Source organism: Rutidosis leptorrhynchoides, chromosome 2, assembly GCF_046630445.1.
Source record: "Rutidosis leptorrhynchoides isolate AG116_Rl617_1_P2 chromosome 2, CSIRO_AGI_Rlap_v1, whole genome shotgun sequence".
NCBI classification, from domain to species: Eukaryota; Viridiplantae; Streptophyta; class Magnoliopsida; order Asterales; family Asteraceae; genus Rutidosis; species Rutidosis leptorrhynchoides.
This window is the reverse complement of record NC_092334.1, coordinates 203,054,217-203,076,610: the sequence shown is the minus strand read 5'-3', so window position 1 is coordinate 203,076,610 and position 22,394 is coordinate 203,054,217. Positions and strand designations below refer to the sequence as shown.

Genomic DNA, 22,394 nt, shown 5'->3' with positions numbered 1-22,394 from the left:
TACGGACGAGTCTCCTCGCTCGCACGACTGAACAACCTACTACCAAGAGTGACTTTAAAGTGCACTCGCACTATTTAATAACTTACACGCACGGGTGGACACCTCACCCATACGGGTGAGTGCCTAACTCGCACGGTTGAGCAAGAACATCAGCATAACTGCAATTCGAGCTTTTTCCACCCAACATAAATTTGATTTAGTGTTTTAAAACCTTATCTTTGAAAAGTAATTCTCAAGACGATTCCAACGATAGTTTATTCGTCGAAAACGGAGTTACGGTTTGAATGTTACACCCTTTTTAATTTTACCAAAAGCTGACCACTGCTCAACCGTGTGGCTGAGGCCTGACACGTACGGTTGAGCCCTCAACTGAAATGTCCCATTCTTATTGATTAAAAACGTTCCATATTAATTGATTTCGTTGCGAGGTTTTGACCTCTATATGAGACGTTTTTCAAAGACTGCATTCATTTTAAAACAAACCATAACCTTTATTTCATCAATAAAGGTTTAAAAAGCTTTACGTAGATTATCAAATAATGATAATCTAAAATATCCTGTTTACACACGACCATTACATAATGGTTTACAATACAAATATGTTACAACAAAATAAGTTTCTTGAATGCAGTTTTTACACAATATCATACAAGCATGGACCCCAAATCTCGTCCTTATTTAAGTATGCGATAGCGGAAGCTCTTAATAATCACCTGAGAATAAACATGCTTAAAACGTCAACAAAAATGTTGGTGAGTTATAGGTTTAACCTATATATATCAAATCATAATAATAGACCACAAGATTTCATATTTCAATACACATCCCATACATAGAGATAAAAATCATTCATATGGTGAACACCTGGTAACCGACATTAACAAGATGCATATATAAGAACATCCCCATCATTCCGGGACACCCTTCGGATATGATATAAATTTCGAAGTACTAAAGCATCCGGTACTTTGGATGGGGCTTGTTGGGCCCGATAGATCTATCTTTAGAGTTCGCGTCAATTAGGGTGTCTGTTCCCTAATTCTTAGATTACCAGACTTAATAAAAAGGGGCATATTCGATTTCGATAATTCAACCATAGAATGTAGTTTCACGTACTTGTGTCTATTTTGTAAATCATTTATAAAACCTGCATGTATTCTCATCCCAAAAATATTAGATTTTAAAAGTGGGACTATAACTCACATTCACAGATTTTTACTTCGTCGGGAAGTAAGACTTGGTCACTGGTTGATTCACGAACCTATAACAATATATACATATATATCAAAGTATGTTCAAAATATATTTACAACACTTTTAATATATTTTGATGTTTTAAGTTTATTAAGTCAGCTGTCCTCGTTAGTAACCTACAACTAGTTGTCCACAGTTAGATGTACAGAAATAAATCGATAAATATTATCTTGAATCAATCCACGACCCAGTGTATACGTATCTCAGTATTGATCACAACTCAAACTATATATATTTTGGAATCAACCTCAACCCTGTATAGCTAACTCCAACATTCACATATAGAGTGTCTATGGTTGTTCCGAAATATATATAGATGTGTCGACATGATAGGTCGAAACATTCTATACGTGTCTATGGTATCTCAAGATTACATAATATACAATACAAGTTGATTAAGTTATGGTTGGAATAGATTTGTTACCAATTTTCACGTAGCTAAAATGAGAAAAATTATCCAATCTTGTTTTACCCATAACTTCTTCATTTTAAATCCGTTTTGAGTGAATCAAATTGCTATGGTTTCATATTGAACTCTATTTTATGAATCTAAACAGAAAAAGTATAGGTTTATAGTCGGAAAAATAAATTACAAGTCGTTTTTGTAAAGGTAGTCATTTCAGTCGAAAGAACGACGTCTAGATGACCATTTTAGAAAACATACTTCCACTTTGAGTTTAACCATAATTTTTGGATATAGTTTCATGTTCATAATAAAAATCATTTTCTCAGAATAACAACTTTTAAATCAAAGTTTATCATAGTTTTTAATTAACTAACCCAAAACAGCCCGCGGTGTTACTACGACGGCGTAAATCCGGTTTTACGGTGTTTTTCGTGTCTCCAGGTTTTAAATCATTAAGTTAGCATATCATATAGATATAGAACATGTGTTTAGTTGATTTTAAAAGTCAAGTTAGAAGGATTAACTTTTGTTTGCGAACAAGTTTAGAATTAACTAAACTATGTTCTAGTGATTACAAGTTTAAACCTTCGAATAAGATAGCTTTATATGTATGAATCGAATGATGTTATGAACATAATTACTACCTTAAGTTCCTTGGATAAACCTACTGGAAAAGAGAAAAATGGATCTAGCTTCAACGGATCCTTGGATGGCTCGAAGTTCTTGAAGCAGAATCATGACACGAAAACAAGTTCAAGTAAGATCATCACTTGAAATAAGATTGTTATAGTTATAGAAATTGAACCAAAATTTGAATATGATTATTACCTTGTATTAGAATGATAACCTACTGCAAGAAACAAAGATTTCTTGAGATTGGATGATCACCTTACAAGATTGGAAGTGAGCTAGCAAACTTGAAAGTATTCTTGATTTTATGTAACTAGAACTTGTAGAATATATGAAGAACACTTAGAACTTGAAGATAGAACTTGAGAGAGATCAATTAGAAGAAGAAAATTAAAGAATGAAAGTGTTTGTAGGTGTTTTTGGTCGTTGGTGTATGGATTAGATATAAAGGATATGTAATTTTGTTTTCATGTAAATAAGTCATGAATGATTACTCATATTTTTGTAATTTTATGAGATATTTCATGCTAGTTGCCAAATGATGGTTCCCACATATGTTAGGTGACTCACATGGGCTGCTAAGAGCTGATCATTGGAGTGTATATACCAATAGTACATACATCTAAAAGATGTGTATTGTACGAGTACGAATACGGGTGCATACGAGTAGAATTGTTGATGAAACTGAACGAGGATATAATTGTAAGTATTTTTGTTAAGTAGAAGTATTTTGATAAGTGTATTTTGAAATGTCCCATTCTTATTGATTAAAAACGTTCCATATTAATTGATTTCGTTGCGAGGTTTTGACCTCTATATGAGACGTTTTTCAAAGACTGCATTCATTTTAAAACAAACCATAACCTTTATTTCATAGATAAAGGTTTTAAAAAGCTTTACGTAGATTATCAAATAATGATAATCTAAAATATCCTGTTTACACACGACCATTACATAATGGTTTACAATACAAATATGTTACAACAAAATAAGTTTCTTGAATGCAGTTTTTACACAATATCATACAAGCATGGACCCCAAATCTAGTCCTTATTTAAGTATGCGATAGCGGAAGCTCTTAATAATCACCTGAGAATAAACATGCTTAAAACGTCAACAAAAATGTTGGTGAGTTATAGGTTTAACTTATATATATCAAATCATAATAATAGACCACAAGATTTCATATTTCAATACACATCCCATACATAGAGATAAAAATCATTCATATGGTGAACACCTGGTAACCGACATTAACAAGATGCATATATAAGAATATCCCCATCATTCCGGGACACCCTTCAGATATGATATAAATTTCGAAGTACTAAAGCATCCGGTACTTTGGATGGGGCTTGTTGGGCCCGATAGATCTATCTTTAGAGTTCGCGTCAATTAGGGTGTCTGTTCCCCAATTCTTAGATTACCAGACTTAATAAAAAGGGGCATATTCGATTTCGATAATTCAACCATAGAATGTAGTTTCACGTACTTGTGTCTATTTTGTAAATCATTTATAAAACCTGCATGTATTCTCATCCCAAAAATATTAGATTTTAAAAGTGGGACTATAACTCACATTCACAGATTTTTACTTCGTCGGGAAGTAAGACTTGGTCACTGGTTGATTCACGAACCTATAACAATATATACATATATATCAAAGTATGTTCAAAATATATTTACAACACTTTTAATATATTTTGATGTTTTAAGTTTATTAAGTCAGCTGTCCTCGTTAGTAACCTACAACTAGTTGTCCACAGTTAGATGTACAGAAATAAATCGATAAATATTATCTTGAATCAATCCACGACCCAGTGTATACGTATCTCAGTATTGATCACAACTCAAACTATATATATTTTGGAATCAACCTCAACCCTGTATAGCTAACTCCAACATTCACATATAGAGTGTCTATGGTTGTTCCGAAATATATATAGATGTGTCGACATGATAGGTCGAAACATTCTATACGTGTCTATGGTATCTCAAGATTACATAATATACAATTCAAGTTGATTAAGTTATGGTTGGAATAGATTTGTTACCAATTTTCACGTAGCTAAAATGAGAAAAATTATCCAATCTTGTTTTACCCATAACTTCTTCATTTTAAATCCGTTTTGAGTGAATCAAATTACTATGGTTTCATATTGAACTATATTTTATGAATATAAACAGAAAAAGTATAGGTTTATGGTCTAAAAAAATAAGTTACAAGTCGTTTTTGTAAAGGTAGTCATTTCAGTCGAAAGAACGACGTCTAGATGACCATTTTAGAAAACATACTTCCACTTTGAGTTTAACCATAATTTTTGGATATAGTTTCATGTTCATAATAAAAATCATTTTCTCAGAATAACAACTTTTAAATCAAAGTTTATCATAGTTTTTAATTAACTAACCCAAAACAGCCCGCGGTGTTACTACGACGGCGTAAATCCGGTTTTACGGTGTTTTTCGTGTTTCCAGGTTTTAAATAATTAAGTTAGAATATCATATAGATATAGAACATGTGTTTAGTTGATTTTAAAAGTCAAGTTAGAAGGATTAACTTTTGTTTGCGAACAAGTTTAGAATTAACTAAACTATGTTCTAGTGATTACAAGTTTAAACCTTCGAATAAGATAGCTTTATATGTATGAATCGAATGACGTTATGAAGATCATTACTACCTTAAGTTCCTTGGATAAACCTACTGGAAAAGAGAAAAATGGATCTAGCTTCAACGGATCCTTGGATGGCTCGAAGTTCTTGAAGCAGAATCATGACACGAAAACAAGTTCAAGTAAGATCATCACTTGAAATAAGATTGTTATAGTTATAGAAATTGAACCAAAGTTTGAATATGATTATTACCTTGTATTAGAATGATAACCTACTGTAAGAAACAAAGATTTCTTGAGGTTGGATGATCATCTTACAAGATTGGAAGTGACCTAGCAAACTTGAAAGTATTCTTGATTTTATGTAACTAGAACTTGTAGAATTTATGAAGAACACTTAGAAATTGAAGATAGAACTTGAGAGAGATCAATTAGATGAAGAAAATTGAAGAATTAAAGTGTTTGTAGGTGTTTTTGGTCGTTGGTGTATGGATTAGATATAAAGGATATGTAATTTTGTTTTCATGTAAATAAGTCATGAATGATTACTCATATTTTTGTAATTTTATGAGATATTTCATGCTAGTTGCCAAATGATGGTTCCCACATGTGTTAGGTGACTCACATGGGCTGCTAAGAGCTGATCATTGGAGTGTATATACCAATAGTACATACATCTAAAAGCTGTGTATTGTACGAGTACGAATACGGGTGCATACGAGTAGAATTGTTGATGAAACTGAACGAGGATGTAATTGTAAGCATTTTTGTTAAGTAGAAGTATTTTGATAAGTGTATTGAAGTCTTTCAAAAGTGTATAAATACATATTAAAACACTACATGTATATACATTTTAACTGAGTCGTTAAGTCATCGTTAGTCGTTACATGTAAGTGTTGTTTTGAAACCTTTAGGTTAACGATCTTGTTAAATGTTGTTAACCCAATGTTTATAATATTAAATGAGATTTTAAATTATTATATTATCATGATATTATCATGTATGAATATCTCTTAATATGATATATATACATTAAATGTCTTTACAACGATAATCGTTACATATATGTCTCGTTTAAAAATCATTAAGTTAGTAGTCTTGTTTTTACATATGTAGTTCATTGTTAATATACTTAATGATATGTTTACTTATCATAGTATCATGTTAACTATGTATATATCCATATATATGTCATCATATAGTTTTTACAAGTTTTAACGTTCGTGAATCACCGGTCAACTTGGGTGGTCAATTGTCCATATGAAACATATTTCAATTAATCAAGTCTTAACAAGTTTGATTGCTTAACATGTTGGAAACATTTAATCATGTAAATATCAATCTCAATTAATATATATAAACATGGAAAAGTTCGGGTCACTACAGTACCTACCCGTTAAATAAATTTCGTCCCGAAATTTTAAGCTGTTGAAGGTGTTGACGAATCTTCTGGAAATAGATGCGGGTATTTATTCTTCATCTGATCTTCACGCTCCCAGGTGAACTCGGGTCCTCTACGAGCATTCCATCGAACCTTAACAATTGGTATCTTGTTTTGCTTAAGTCTTTTAACCTCACGATCCATTATTTCGACGGGTTCTTCGATGAATTGAAGTTTTTCGTTGACTTGGATTTCATCTAACGGAATAGTGAGATCTTCTTTAGCAAAACATTTCTTCAAATTCGAGACGTGGAAAGTGTTATGTACAGTCGCGAGTTGTTGAGGTAACTCAAGTCGGTAAGCTACTGGTCCGACACGATCAATAATCTTGAATGGTCCAATATACCTTGGATTTAATTTCCCTCGTTTACCAAATCGAACAACGCCTTTCCAAGGTGCAACTTTAAGCATGACCATCTCTCCAATTTCAAATTCTATATCTTTCTTTTAATGTCAGCGTCGCTCTTTTGTCGACTTTGGGCGGTTTTCAATCGTTGTTGAATTTGGATGATCTTCTCGGTAGTTTCTTGTATAATCTCCGGACCCGTAATCTGTCTATCCCCCACTTCACTCCAACAAATCGGAGACCTGCACTTTCTACCATAAAGTGCTTCAAACGGCGCCATCTCAATGCTTGAATGGTAGCTGTTGTTGTAGGAAAATTCTGCTAACGGTAGATGTCGATCCCAACTGTTTCCGAAATCAATAACACATGCTCGTAGCATGTCTTCAAGCGTTTGTATCGTCCTTTCGCTCTGCCCATCAGTTTGTGGATGATAGGCTGTACTCATGTCTAGACGAGTTCCCAATGCTTGCTGTAATGTCTGCCAGAATCTTGAAATAAATCTGCCATCCCTATCAGAGATAATAGAGATTGGTATTCCATGTCTGGAGACGACTTCCTTCAAATACAGTCGTGTTAACTTCTCCATCTTGTCATCTTCTCTTATTGGCAGGAAGTTTGCTGATTTGGTGAGACGATCAACTATTACCCAAATAGTATCAAAACCACTTGCAGTCCTTGGCAATTTAGTGATGAAATCCATGGTAATGTTTTCCCATTTCCATTCCGGGATTTCGGGTTGTTGAAGTAGACCTGATGGTTTCTGATGCTCAGCTTTGACCTTAGAACACGTCAAACATTCTCTTACGTATTTAGCAACATCGGCTTTCATACCCGGCCACCAAAAATGTTTCTTGAGATCCTTGTACATCTTCCCCGTTCCAGGATGTATTGAGTATCTGGTTTTATGAGCTTCTCTAAGTACCATTTCTCTCATTTCTCCAAATTTTGGTACCCAAATCCTTTCAGCCCTATACCGGGTTCCGTCTTCCCGAATATTAAGATGCTTCTCCGATCCTTTGGGTATTTCATCCTTTAAATTTCCCTCTTTTAAAACTCCTTGTTGCGCCTCCTTTATTTGAGTAGTAAGGTTATTATGAATCATTATATTCATAGATTTTACTCGAATGGGTTCTCTGTCCTTCCTGCTCAAGGCATCGGCTACCACATTTGCCTTCCCCGGGTGGTAACGAATCTCAAAGTCATAATCATTCAACAATTCAATCCACCTACGCTGCCTCATATTCAGTTGTTTCTGATTAAATATGTGTTGAAGACTTTTGTGGTCGGTATATATAATACTTTTGACCCCATATAAGTAGTGCCTCCAAGTCTTTAATGCAAAAACAACTGCGCCATTGTCTAGACGCATAAGCAATCACCTTCGTTCGTTGCATTAATACACAACCGAGACCTTGCTTTGATGCATCACAATAAATCACAAAATCATCATTCCCTTCAGGCAATGACAATATAGGTGCCGTAGTTAGCTTTTTCTTCAATAACTGAAACACTTTCTCTTGTTCATCATTCCATTCAAATTTCTTCCCTTTATGCTTTAATGCAGTCAAGGGTTTTGCTATTCTGGAAAAGTCTTGGATGAACCTTCTGTAGTAACCGGCTAGTCCTAAAAACTGGCGTACGTGTTTCGGAGTTTTCGGGGTTTCCCACTTTTCAACAGTTTCTATCTTTGCCGGATCCACCTTAATACCTTCTTTGTTCACTATGTGACCGAGGAATTGAACTTCTTCCAACCAAAATGCACACTTTGAAAACTTAGCGTACAATTCTTCCTTCCTTAATACTTCTAACACCTTTCTCAAATGTTCACCGTGTTCTTGGTCATTCTTTGAGTAAATAAGTATGTCATCAATGAAAACAATGACAAACTTGTCAAGGTATGGTCCACACACTCGGTTCATAATGTCCATGAACACAGCTGGTGCATTAGTTAAACCAAACGGCATGACCATAAACTCGTAATGACCGTAACGTGTTCTGAAAGAAGTCTTTGGAATATCATCTTCTTTCACCCTCATTTGATGATACCCGGAACGTAAGTCAATCTTTGAATAAACAGACGAGCCTTGTAGTTGATCAAATAAGTCGTCGATTCTCGGTAGTGGGTAGCGGTTCTTGATGGTAAGTTTGTTCAACTCTTGGTAGTCGATACACAACCTGAATGTACCATCTTTCTTCTTGACAAACAAAACAGGAGCTCCCCACGGTGATGTGCTTGGTCGAATGAAACCTCGCTCTAAAAGTTCTTGTAATTGGCTTTGCAGTTCTTTCATCTCGCTGGGTGCGAGTCTGTAAGGAGCACGAGCTATTGGTGCAGCTCCTGGTACAAGATCTATTTGAAATTCAACGGATCGATGTGGGGGTAATCCCGGTAATTCTTTCGGAAATACATCGGGAAATTCTTTTACAATGGGAACATCATTGATGCTCTTTTATTCAGTTTGTACTTTCTCGACGTGTGCTAGAACAGCATAGCAACCTTTTCTTATTAGTTTTTGTGCCTTCAAATTACTAATAAGATGTAGCTTCGTGTTGCTCTTTTCTCCGTACACCATTAAGGGTTTTCCTTTTTCTCGTATAATGCGAATTGCATTTTTGTAACAAACGATCTCTGCTTTCACTTCTTTCAACCAGTCCATACCGATTATCACATCAAAACTCCCTAACTCTACTGGTATCAAGTCAATCTTAAATGTTTCGCTAACCAGTTTAATTTCTCGATTCCGACATATATTATCTGCTGAAATTAATTTACCATTCGCTAATTCGAGTAAAAATTTACTATCCAAAGGCGTCAATGGAGAACTTAATTTAGCACAAAAATCTCTACTCATATAGCTTCTATCCGCACCTGAATCAAATAAAACGTAAGCAGATTTATTGTCAATAAGAAACGTACCCGTAACAAGCTCCGGGTCTTCCTGTGCCTCTGCCGCATTAATATTGAAAACTCTTTCGCGGCCTTGTCCATTCGTGTTCTCCTGGTTCGGGCAATTTCTAATAATGTGGCCCGGTTTTCCACATTTATAACAAACTACATTGGCATAACTTGCTCCGACACTACTTGCTCCGCCATTACTCGTTCCGACACCATTTGTTCGTTTCGTTCTGTTAACCCCTGGTCCGTAGACCTCACACTTTGCCGCACTATGACCATTTCTTTTACACTTGTTGCAAAATTTGGTGCAGAACCCCGAGTGATACTTTTCACACCTTTGGCATAGCTGCTTCTGATTGTTGTTGTTGTTGTTGCGGTTATTATTGTTGTTGGGATGATTGTTGTAGTTGCTGTTGTTGTTGTTGTTGTTGTTGTTGTTGTTGTTGTTGTTGGGCCGTTTGTTGTAGTTGCGATTGATGTTGCAATTGTTGGGATAATTGTTGCAATTATTGTTGTAATTGCTGTTGTTGTTGTATTGGTGATTCTTATCACCGTTTTCCTCCCACTTTCTTTTGACTTGCTTCACATTGGCCTCTTCAGCAGTCTGTTCTTTAATTCTTTCTTCAATCTGGTTCACTAGTTTGTGAGCCAATCTACATGCCTGTTGTATGGAGGCGGGCTCGTGTGAACTTATATCTTCTTGGATTCTTTCCGGTAATCCTTTCACAAACGCGTCGATCTTCTCTTCCTCATCTTCGAATGCTCCCGGACACAATAGGCACAATTCTGTGAATCATCTTTCATGCGTGGTAATATCAAATCCTTGGGTTCGTAACCCTCTAAGTTCTGTTTTGAGCTTATTGACCTCGGTTCTGGGACGGTACTTCTCGTTCATCAAGTGCTTGAATGCTAACCACGGTAGTGCGTACGCATCGTCTTGTCCCACTTGCTCTAGATAGGTATTCCACCATGTTAACGCAGAACCTGTGAAGGTATGCGTAGCGTACTTCACTTTGTCCTCTTCAGTACACTTACTTATGGCAAACACCGATTCGACCTTCTCGGTCCACCGTTTCAATCCGATCGGTCCTTCAGTTCCATCAAATTCCAAAGGTTTGCAGGCAGTGAATTCTTTGTAGGTGCATCCTACACGATTTCCTGTACTGCTAGATCCAAGGTTATTGTTGGTATGTAGCGCAGCCTGTACTGCGGCTATGTTTGAAGCTAGAAAAGTACGGAATTCCTCTTCATTCATATTCACGGTGTGTCGAGTAGTCGGTGCCATTTCCTTCAAAATTATCAAATGGAACAAGTTAATCATACAGAATATTAAGAGTAGTTAATAGTATTTCGTAGCATAATATGAACTCATTTATAAAAGCTTTTTCTTCATATTAGCGTTTTATAAGTTTAAATTCGGGTAGTACCTACCCGTTATGTTCATACTTAGTAGCTAATATACAATTCAACTACTACAATTCTATATGAAAAACTGATTATAATAATATTTCGCGTTCAAACTTTTATACAATATTTTACAAACTTACAATACCGCTTATTTTACATAAAGCATGAAATATAGCACACAATAACTTTGATACAAGATAGTTGTGAAGATAATTCTAGCTAGTACACAAGTCGTTCAGCAAAGGCAATAAAGACACATAATTCATACGTCCAGAAACAAGTCATGCATTCTGGTTTTACTAGGATTACTTCCCATCCTTGGTCTTGTGGAACATAACCGTTATGGCCGTTGATAAGACAGCGTGTTGTAACGTCGTCAAAGGGACGAGGGTTACGTAATGTCCAATAGTCCCGTAACAATCTAAAAACCTCATTTCTTACCCCAATTACCGACTCCGTCACTTGTGGGAACGTTTTGTTTAATAGTTGTAGCCCAATGTTCTTGTTCTCACTTTGGTGAGAAGCGAACATTACTAATCCGTAAGCATAACATGCTTCTTTATGTTGCATGTTAGCCGCTTTTTCTAAATCACGAAGTCCAATATTCGGATATATTGAGTCAAAATAATTTCTTAACCCATTACGTAAAATAGCATTTGGGTTCCCCGCAATATATGCGTCAAAGTAAACACATCGTAACTTATGGATTTCCCAATGTGATATCCCCCATCTTTCGAACGAAAGCCTTTTATAAACCAAGGCATTCTTGGAACGTTCTTCGAATGTCTTACAAACTGATCTCGCCTTAAATAGTTGTGCCGAAGAATTCTGACCGACTCTAGACAAGATTTCATCAATCATGTCTCCGGGTAGGTCTCTTAAAATATTGGGTTGTCTATCCATTTTGTGATTTTATACTGTAAAATAGACAAGAGTTAGATTCATAAAAAAATACTTATTAATACAAGCAATTTTTACATATATCATAAAGCATAAGCACGCTATATTACATATATTACACCACACGAATACAACTATCTTATTCCGACTCGCTTGCTTCTTCTTCTTTTTCTTCTTCGGTTTTGGTTCGTTTTGCCAAGTTTCTAGGGATATATGATGTTCCCCTAATATGAGCCGTCGTTTTCCACTTGGTTTAGAAAAACCTGGTGGTTTAGAGGTTCCCGGGTCATTGTTACAACTTAAGGACTTCGGGGGTTGACGATATATATAAAGTTCATCGGGGTTGGAATTAGATTTCTCTATTTTTATGCCCTTTCCCTTATTATTTTCTTTTGCCTTTTTAAATTCAGTTGGGGTAATTTCTATAACGTCATCGGAATTTTCGTCGGAATCCGATTCATCGGAGAATTGGTAATCCTCCCAATATTTTGCTTCCTTGGCGGAAACACCATTGACCATAATTAACCTTGGTCGGTTGGTTGAGGATTTTCTTTTACTTAACCGTTTTATTATTTCCCCCACCGGTTCTATTTCTTCATCCGGTTCCGATTCTTCTTTCGGTTCCGATTCTTCTTCCGGTTCCGATTCTTCTTCCGGTTCTGACTCTTCTTCCGGTTCCTCTTCGGGAACTTGTGAATCAGTCCACGAATCATTCCAATTTACATTTGACTCTTCATTATTATTAGGTGAGTCAATGGGACTTGTTCTAGAGGTAGACATCTATCACATAATATCAAACGCGTTAAGAGATTAATATATCACATAATATTCACATGTTAAAAATATATAGTTTCCAACAAAATTTGTTAAGCAATCATTTTTCAAGTAAACACGGTCGAAGTCCTGACTCACTAATGCATCCTAACAAACTCGATAAGACACACTAATGCAAAATTCTGGTTCTCTAAGTCCAACGCTCGGATACCAACTGAAATGTCCCGTTCTTATTGATTAAAAACGTTCCATATTAATTGATTTCGTTGCGAGGTTTTGACATCTATATGAGACGTTTTTCAAAGACTGCATTCATTTTAAAACAAACCATAACCTTTATTTCATAGATAAAGGTTTTAAAAAACTTTAAGTAGATTATCAAATAATGATAATCTAAAATATCCTGTTTACACACGACCATTACATAATGGTTTACAATACAAATATGTTACAACAAAATAAGTTTCTTGAATGCAGTTTTTACACAATATCATACAAGCATGGACTCCAAATCTCGTCCTTATTTAAGTATGCGACAGCGGAAGCTCTTAATAATCACCTGAGAATAAACATGCTTAAAACGTCAACAAAAATGTTGGTGAGTTATAGGTTTAACCTATATATATCAAATCATAATAATAGACCAAAAGATTTCATATTTCAATACACATCCCATACATAGAGATAAAAATCATTCAAATGGTGAACACCTGGTAACCGACATTAACAAGATGCATATATAAGAATATCCCCATCATTCCGGGACACCCTTCGGATATGATATAAATTTCGAAGTACTAAAGCATCCGGTACTTTGGATGGGGCTTGTTGGGCCCGATAGATCTATCTTTAGAGTTCGCGTCAATTAGGGTGTCTGTTCCCTAATTCTTAGATTACCAGACTTAATAAAAAGGGGCATATTCGATTTCGATAATTCAACCATAGAATGTAGTTTCAATTACTTGTGTCCATTTCGTAAATCATTTATAAAACCTGCATGTATTCTCATCCCAAAAATATTAGATTTTAAAAGTGGGACTATAACTCACTTTCACATATTATTACTTCGTCGGGAAGTAAGACTTGGCCACTGGTTGATTCACGAACCTATAACAATATATACATATATATCAAAGTATGTTCAAAATATATTTACAACACTTTTAATATATTTTGATGTTTTAAGTTTATTAAGTCAGCTGTCCTCGTTAGTAACCTACAACTAGTTGTCCACAGTTAGATGTATAGAAATAAATCGATAAATATTATCTTGAATCAATCCACGACCCAGTGTATATGTATCTCAGTATTGATCACAACTCAAACTATATATATTTTGGAATCAACCTCAACCCTGTATAGCTAACTCCAACATTCACATATAGAGTGTCTATGGTTGTTCCGAAATATATATAGATGTGTCGACATGATAGGTCGAAACATTGTATACGTGTCTATGGTATCTCAAGATTATATAATATACAATACAAGTTGATTAAGTTATGGTTGGAATAGATTTGTTACCAATTTTCACGTAGCTAAAATGAGAAAAATTATCCAATCTTGTTTTACCCATAACTTCTTCATTTTAAATCCGTTTTGAGTGAATCAAATTGCTATGGTTTCATATTGAACTCTATTTTATGAATCTAAACAGAAAAAGTATAGGTTTATAGTCGGAAAAATAAATTACAAGTCGTTTTTGTAAAGGTAGTCATTTCAGTCGAAAGAACGACGTCTAGATGACCATTTTAGAAAACATACTTCCACTTTGAGTTTAACCATAATTTTTGGATATAGTTTCATGTTCATAATAAAAATCATTTTCTCATAATAACAACTTTTAAATCAAAGTTTATCATAGTTTTTAATTAACTAACCCAAAACAGCCCGCGGTGTTACTACGACGGCGTAAATCCGGTTTTACAGTGTTTTTCGTGTCTCCAGGTTTTAAATCATTAAGTTAGCATATCATATAGATTTAGAACATGTGTTTAGTTGATTTTAAAAGTCAAGTTAGAAGGATTAACTTTTGTTTGCGAACAAGTTTAGAATTAACTAAACTATGTTCTAGTGATTACAAGTTTAAACCTTCGAATAAGATAGCTTTATATGTATGAATCGAATGATGTTATGAACATCATTACTACCTTAAGTTCCTTGGATAAACCTACTGGAAAATAGAAAAATGGATAGCTTCAACGGATCCTTGGATGGCTCGAAGTTCTTGAAGCAGAATCATGACACGAAAACAAGTTCAAGTAAGATCATCACTTGAAATAAGATTGTTATAGTTATAGAAATTGAACCAAAATTTGAATATGATTATTACCTTGTATTAGAATGATAACCTACTGTAAGAAACAAAGATTTCTTGAGGTTGGATGATCACCTTACAAGATTGGAAGTGAGCTAGCAAACTTGAAAGTATTCTTGATTTTATGTAACGAGAACTTGTAGAATATATGAAGAACACTTAGAACTTGAAGATAGAACTTGAGAGAGATCAATTAGATGAAGAAAATTGAAGAATGAAAGTGTTTGTAGGTGTTTTTGGTCGTTGGTGTATGGATTAGATATAAAGGATATGTAATTTTGTTTTCATGTAAATAAGTCATGAATGATTACTCATATTTTTGTAATTTTATGAGATATTTCATGCTAGTTGCCAAATGATGGTTCCCACATGTGTTAGGTGACTCACATTGGCTGCTAAGAGCTGATCATTGGAGTGTATATACCAATAGTACATACATCTAAAAGCTGTGTATTGTACGAGTACGAATACGGGTGCATACGAGTAGAATTGTTGATGAAACTGAACGAGGATGTAATTGTAAGTATTTTTGTTAAGTAGAAGTATTTTGATAATTATTTTGAAGTCTTTCAAAAGTGTATAAATACATATTAAAACACTACATGTATATACATTTTAACTGAGTCGTTAAGTCATCGTTAGTCGTTACATGTAAGTGTTGTTTTGAAACCTTTAGGTTAACGATCTTGTTAAATGTTGTTAACCCAATGTTTATAATATCAAATGAGATTTTAAATTATTATATTATCATGATATTATCATGTATGAATATCTCTTAATATGATATATATATATATACATTAAATGTCTTTACAACGATAATCGTTACATATATGTCTCGTTTAAAAATCATTAAGTTAGTAGTCTTGTTTTTACATATGTAGTTCATTGTTAATATACTTAATGATATGTTTACTTATCATAGTATCATGTTAACTATATATATATCCATATATGTCATCATATAGTTTTTACAAGTTTTAACGTTCGTGAATCACCGGTCAACTTGGGTGGTCAATTGTCTATATGAAACATATTTCAATTAATCAAGTCATAACAAGTTTGATTGCTTAACATGTTGGAAACATTTAATCATGTAAATATCAATCTCAATTAATATATATAAACATGGAAAAGTTCGGGTCACTACATCAACCGCGTGGTTGAGCCCTCAAATGTGTGCTCAACCATATAGTTGAGATGTCCAAAGTGTGGGCGCTAAAAATCAGTTCCAGCTCGCTGTTTTCACGTTTTTAGCACCCAAAACTCGATTTTTGCTTGTTTTGGTAAATCTAATGCATCAAGAATACCACATAACACATATAGAAACTATTTCTAACATCAATCAAGCATAACAAATACATATAATCAAGAATCAAACCCAAAAATCATCATAACCCATTTTAACCCAAACCCACTTTTAAATTCACCAAATTCAATGATGTTTACCTTGTTTTGATCCTTGTAAATGTTAGAATCAGATAAACGAAATCACAAGCCTTGAATTTGCACTTTTGATTTTATGAATTTAGGGAGCTAAGGGGTGTTTAGGGTTTGAACTTCTAAAAATGGTAAGATGATAAACGTACAGGAGTATATATTAATTTAGGGGTTTCTTCACTATGAGGAAACCTCTTCCGTCTAACACACGGGTATTTTCCAGTTATTTAAAACACAATGTACCTCATTAGGTGGCCCTAACGAGGTCCAATTCACATAACAAACCTTGTTCTCTGACCCTTGTCTCAAAGCGCACATAACTAACTAATCAAATAATTATTAGCCCATACATATTAAAATCACTAATATTAATAAATTAATATAAACTAAGGGTAAAAATTCATTTACCTCTAGGCCCGATTCGAGGTTGTTACAAATCCACCCTTCTTAAGAAGATTCCGTCCTCGGAATCTGGTCCAGGTCAAACAATGGAGGGTATCTAGCTTTCATTAACTCTTCCATTTCCCAAGTCAAATTGGAACCCAAACTATGTTTCCATTCTACAAGTACCATTGGTATCTGTTTCTTACGTAGCTTGGTAACCTTTCTGTCAACAATCCTGACTTGTTATTCAACTAACTTTTGATTCATGTCAACCTTTAAATCCTGCAACGGTAGAATCTGACTTTCGTCATCTACCTTCCACTTACGAAGATAACATATGTTAAACGTATCGTGAATGCCAGCTAACTCTGCAGGAAGATCCAGAACCACTGTTTGATCGTTCAATATCTTCCTGATGTTAAATGGACCTATATACCTTGGGGCTAATTTTCCGCGTTTATCGAACCGAATCACACCTTTCCACGGCAATACTTTCAGGTACACACGTTCACCCACAGAAAATGTCACTGGTCTTCGACGAGGATCTGCGTACATTTTCTGTCTATCTCTGGCAGCTTTTAACTTTTCTCGAGCTATTGCAACTTTATCAGCGGTTTGTTGTACAATTTCCGGGCCCGCAAACTGTTTCTCTCCGGCCTATAACCAATAAGTCGAAGTTCTGCATCGTCTACAATACAACATCTCGTAGGGTGGCATACCAATACTCGAATGATACGAATTATTGTATGCAAATTTTACCAATGGTAAGTGAGAATCCCATGACCCACCTTATTCTAATACACAGGCTCTTAACATATCCTCTAACGTTTGAATAGTTCATTCACTTTGACCGTCCGTCTGAGGCTGATACGCTGTACTAAGATTAACACGAGTACCCAAATTTTGTTGTAAACTCTGCCAGAAGTTAGATACAAATCTCGAATCCCTCTCTGACACAACAGATAATGGTATCCCATGCCGAGCTACAACTTCATTTATGTACAACTGAGCCAATTTACTCAATGATGTCGTTTCACTAGCAGGTAAAAAGTGTGCGCTCTTGGTTAATCGATCAACAATCACCCAGATCATATCATGTCCTTTCTGGGTTCGGGGTAACTTTGTTACAAAATCCATCGTTATATGTTCCCATTTCCATTCTGGAATTTCTAATTGACGTAATGATCCATTGGGTTTTTTATGTTCAGCTTTAACTTGGGCGCAAATATGACATTTTTCTACAAAATTCGCGATGTTTTCTTCATTGTTGGCCACCAATACATAGTCTTCAAATCATGGTACATCTTTGTACTTCCTGGATGAATGGAAAATCTTGATTTATGCGCCTCATTCATAATTAATTCCCTCAGTTCTCCGAGTAAAGGAACCCATACTCGATTGTTGAAGGTTTTTAATCTACGAGAATCGTCAATTAAATCCTTCTTTCTCTTGACTAAATGCTCAGATTTTAAATGTTCATCCCTCAAGGCTTCAAATTGAGTTATCTTCAAGCGTTCGATCAGATCTGATACAATTTCTATTCGCATAAATTTCACATTGTCAATGGATCCTTTTCGGCTTAAAGCATCAGCGACTACATTTGCCTTACCCGGATGATAGCGGATTTCACAATCATAATCTTTTATTAATTCTTGCCACCATCTCTGTCGCATATTAAATGCTTTCTGAGAAAAGATATACTGTAAACTCTTGTGATATGTACAAATAACGCAGTGCGTACCGTATAAATAATGTCTCCATAGCTTTAAAGCAAAAACCAATGCTGCCATTTCTAAGTCATGAACTGGATAATTCTTTTCATGAGTTTTCAACTGCTATGAAGCATACACAATTACCTTCTCTCGTTGCATTAACACACAACCTAAACCCACATATGATGCATCACAATATACCATAAAATCGTCGGTACCCTCGGGTAACGCTAATATTGGAGCTTGACACAATAGCTACTTCAATGTCTGAAATGCTTTCTCCTGTTCATCACCCCATTGAAAAGGTACATCCTTTCTAGTTAACTTTGTTAATGGACTCGAAATCTTAGAGGAATCCTTGATAAATCTACGGTAATACCCTGCCAGACCCAGAAAACTCTTAATTTCAGTCGGAGTTTTCGGTGCATTCCAATTCATTTCCGCTTCTATTTTAGATGGATCCACTTTGATACCTTCTTGACAAATAACATGACCCAGAAACTGAACTTCATGTAACCAAAATTCACATTTGGAAAACTTGGCGTATAGTTGTTCTCATTTCAACAATTCTAATACTTGACGTAGGTGATCAGCATGCTCAGACTATGTCTTTGAATAGATCAGAATGTCGTCAATAAACACTATGACAAACTTATTGAGAAACTGTCAACACACCCGATTCATTAAATCTATAAAAATTGCTGGCGCATTCGTTAACCCGAACGGCATCACCAAAAACTCATAATGACTGTACCTAGTATGAAATGCTGTTTTTGGAATATCGGATTCAGCAACACGAACCTGATGATACCCAGAACATAAATCTATTTTTGAAAAGAACGAAGCTCCTTGAAGCTGATCGAATAAATCATCTATCCTCGGAAGAGGATACTTATTCTTCACGGTTCTTTTGTTCAATTCCCGATAATCAATACACATTCGGAGCGTACCATCTTTCTTTTTCACGAATAACACTGGAGCACCCCACGGTGATGAACTCGGTCGTATAAACCCACGATCTAGCAAATCCCGAATTTGCATCATCATGTCGCGAATCTCGGACGGAGCTAACCTATAAGGAGCTTTAGCCACTGGTGTAGATCTTGGCATCAACTCAATTCTGTATTCTACTTCCCTAACTGGCGGCAAACCCGGTAATTCATCTGGAAATACTTCTGGGAAGTCACGCACTACTGGAATATCAGCTATCGTCTTTTTCTCTTTCTTAGCATCAATTACATACGCGAGAAATGAATCATATCCCTTGGCTAACGATTTCTTAGCTTTCATCATCGAAATTAACGGACAATTAAACCCGCCCCATTCACCTAGGGCCACAGCACGTGTCCCATCGGCCAAAGGAAAATAAATTATTTTCTTATCACATTTTATACTTGCCTTATGGCAGCTTAACCAATTCATACCAAGAACTACATTAAAGCTAGGTATGGGCATCACTAAGCAAGTCACCTGAAATACACTCCCATCTATTTCTATACTTATTCCAGACACAGATGTTGTAACTGGAACAGTCTTACCACTGGCTACTTCCACTTCTAACGGTTCAGGTAACATAGAAATAGGCAAGTGTAACTTATCACTGAATCTAGCAGCCATAAAAGAACGATTCGCTCCGCAATCAAACAATACACGAGCAGGTGTAGAGTTGACCAAAAACATACCGGTGATAGAATCGTTGGCAGTAGTTGCTGCGTGTACCGACATCTGGAAGGCTCTTGCTTCAGGTCTTGGAGGAGTCTTACGCTTCTGTCCAGTTGACGAAGCTGAAGATCCCCCGACTGACGCTGTCCTTTTTCCTGCCCCTACCCTAGAACTCATCTTTCTTGCAGAAGGATAATTAACTGATCTGTGCCATGATTTATGGCAATTCCAGCAAACATTTTCTTTGAATGTGCAAGCCTGGATATCATGGCCCATTACTCCACACCGCATGCACCTCTTTGTCAAATTGGTGCAAGGACCCGCATGAGTCGATTTACAACCATTGCACCACACCCTCTGGTTCGAACTACTACCACTTTGGGAAAACCTTCCCTTTTGATGACCACCATGAGACTTCCTTGATTTGAAACTACCTTGACTTGACGTCTGTTTGGGCTGCGCCACCGTTTCATTTTGACTATCTTTGGCCGTCTTAGTATCTCCTTCCACCATTTTGGCTATGGCAAAGGCTTGAGGTAACGAAGGTGTCATTCTTACCAATGATATGTATTCTGGCAAGATCATTTCCACAAATTGATCAATCTTAGACTGTTCATCAGGAAGCCACAGTTGTATAAACTGAAGCTTATCAGTGAACTTCTCGATCACTTCGTCAATTGTCATCTATCTGGTCATCTTCAGATTCAAAATTCCCGCTTCATTCTTGAGATCTCATAAGGAGTGCGATACTGTTCGCACACCTTAGCTGAAAATTGTTCCCAAGTTACCTGGTTCAACATTTCCTTTGACATCTGAGAAGTTATTGAATCCCACCAACCCATTGCTTTCTTTTTCAATAATCTGCCAGCATAAGTTACACGTAATTCAGGCTCGCATTGACAGGCTTCCAATGCTCGGTTTACCTGATGTTAAAGCGAAGGGGTAAAAAATACTATTATATTTTACAATGAAATACTATTAAATACGATACAATTTTACACAAGTTATTTATTTATTTATATAGTGGATATACATAAACCTTGCTACAACACTTATAGGCAGTGTACCTAATCGTACAGTAGTGTAGTTTTTAGTAAGTCCGGTTCGTCCACAGGGAACTCGCAAAGCTTAACGCTATATTTTTAAAACTATATTTGTAAATAAATATATATATAAATATAAGTAGTATTATTATTATAAAAGGGGGTTTTTACCGTTTAATGACCGGTTTGTCGATTTTAAAACTTTAGTCGCAGTTAAAACCTAATGTAAAATATTAAATATATAAAAGACTTAATTTAAAGTGTAAAGTAAATAACAATAATTAAAGTGCGATAAATTAAAGTGCGATAAATAAAATGATAATAAATAAAATTGCGATAATTAAAAAGTGCAATAATATATAAAATAAAGGAATTATGCTTATTTAAACTTCCGTAATCATGATGTTTGACGTGTTGATTTTAGTTTATTACCATGGGTTAATTGTCCTTTGTCCTGGATTATTCAATATGTCCATCTGGTTTTTGTCCATAACAGTCCATCAGTCATAAATATAAAGTGCGAGTGTCCTCGTCAAATTATCCTTATATCTGAAGTCAAATATTCCAACTAATTGGGGACTTAAACTATAATTACACCAATTTTCCTTGTACATAATTCACCCCTGTTTTAATAAGTCCATTGACTATTAATTCATTCCTGTGTCTGGTTAAATGAACGATTATTAGTACTTATAAATATCCCGCCCATCGTGTCCGATCGAGTGTATATGGTTATTTATAGGTACGTCCAATTGTAAATCTTTATATTAAATTAACAAACTATCATTTAATTGAACAAATATAAAGCCCATTAATAGCTCATAGTCTAATTTCCACAAGTGTCGTTCTTTTGTCCAAACCCCAATTATGGTACAAAGCCCAATTACCCAATTTTAATATTTAACCCAACATCACGATTACTTCAATTTAAATAAGCATAATAATAACTTAGCTACGAGACATTAATTTAAAAAGGTTAAACATAACTTACAATGATTAATAATAGCGTAGCATTACACGGACATAATTTTGACTTACACCCTTACAACATTCGCTAACATACCCTTATTATTATTAAATTAAAATTATAATTATAATTATAATATATATATATATATATATATATATATATATATATATATATATATATATATATATATATATATATAT

At 35.0% G+C, this 22,394-nt stretch overlaps 1 protein-coding gene across 1 annotated transcript; it reads right to left on the bottom strand.

The window, feature by feature from the left end:
- Positions 1-18,774: 18,774 nt before the first annotated feature.
- On the bottom strand, positions 18,775-20,865 carry LOC139888517 (uncharacterized). Its single transcript, XM_071871522.1, has 3 exons — positions 19,495-20,865; positions 19,195-19,320; positions 18,775-19,020 (listed from the first exon to the last, which is right to left on the bottom strand). Exons 1-3 carry the CDS (start codon positions 20,863-20,865, stop codon positions 18,775-18,777), a joined length of 1,743 nt encoding a protein of 580 aa, XP_071727623.1.
- Between the last annotated feature and the right edge of the window lie 1,529 nt (positions 20,866-22,394).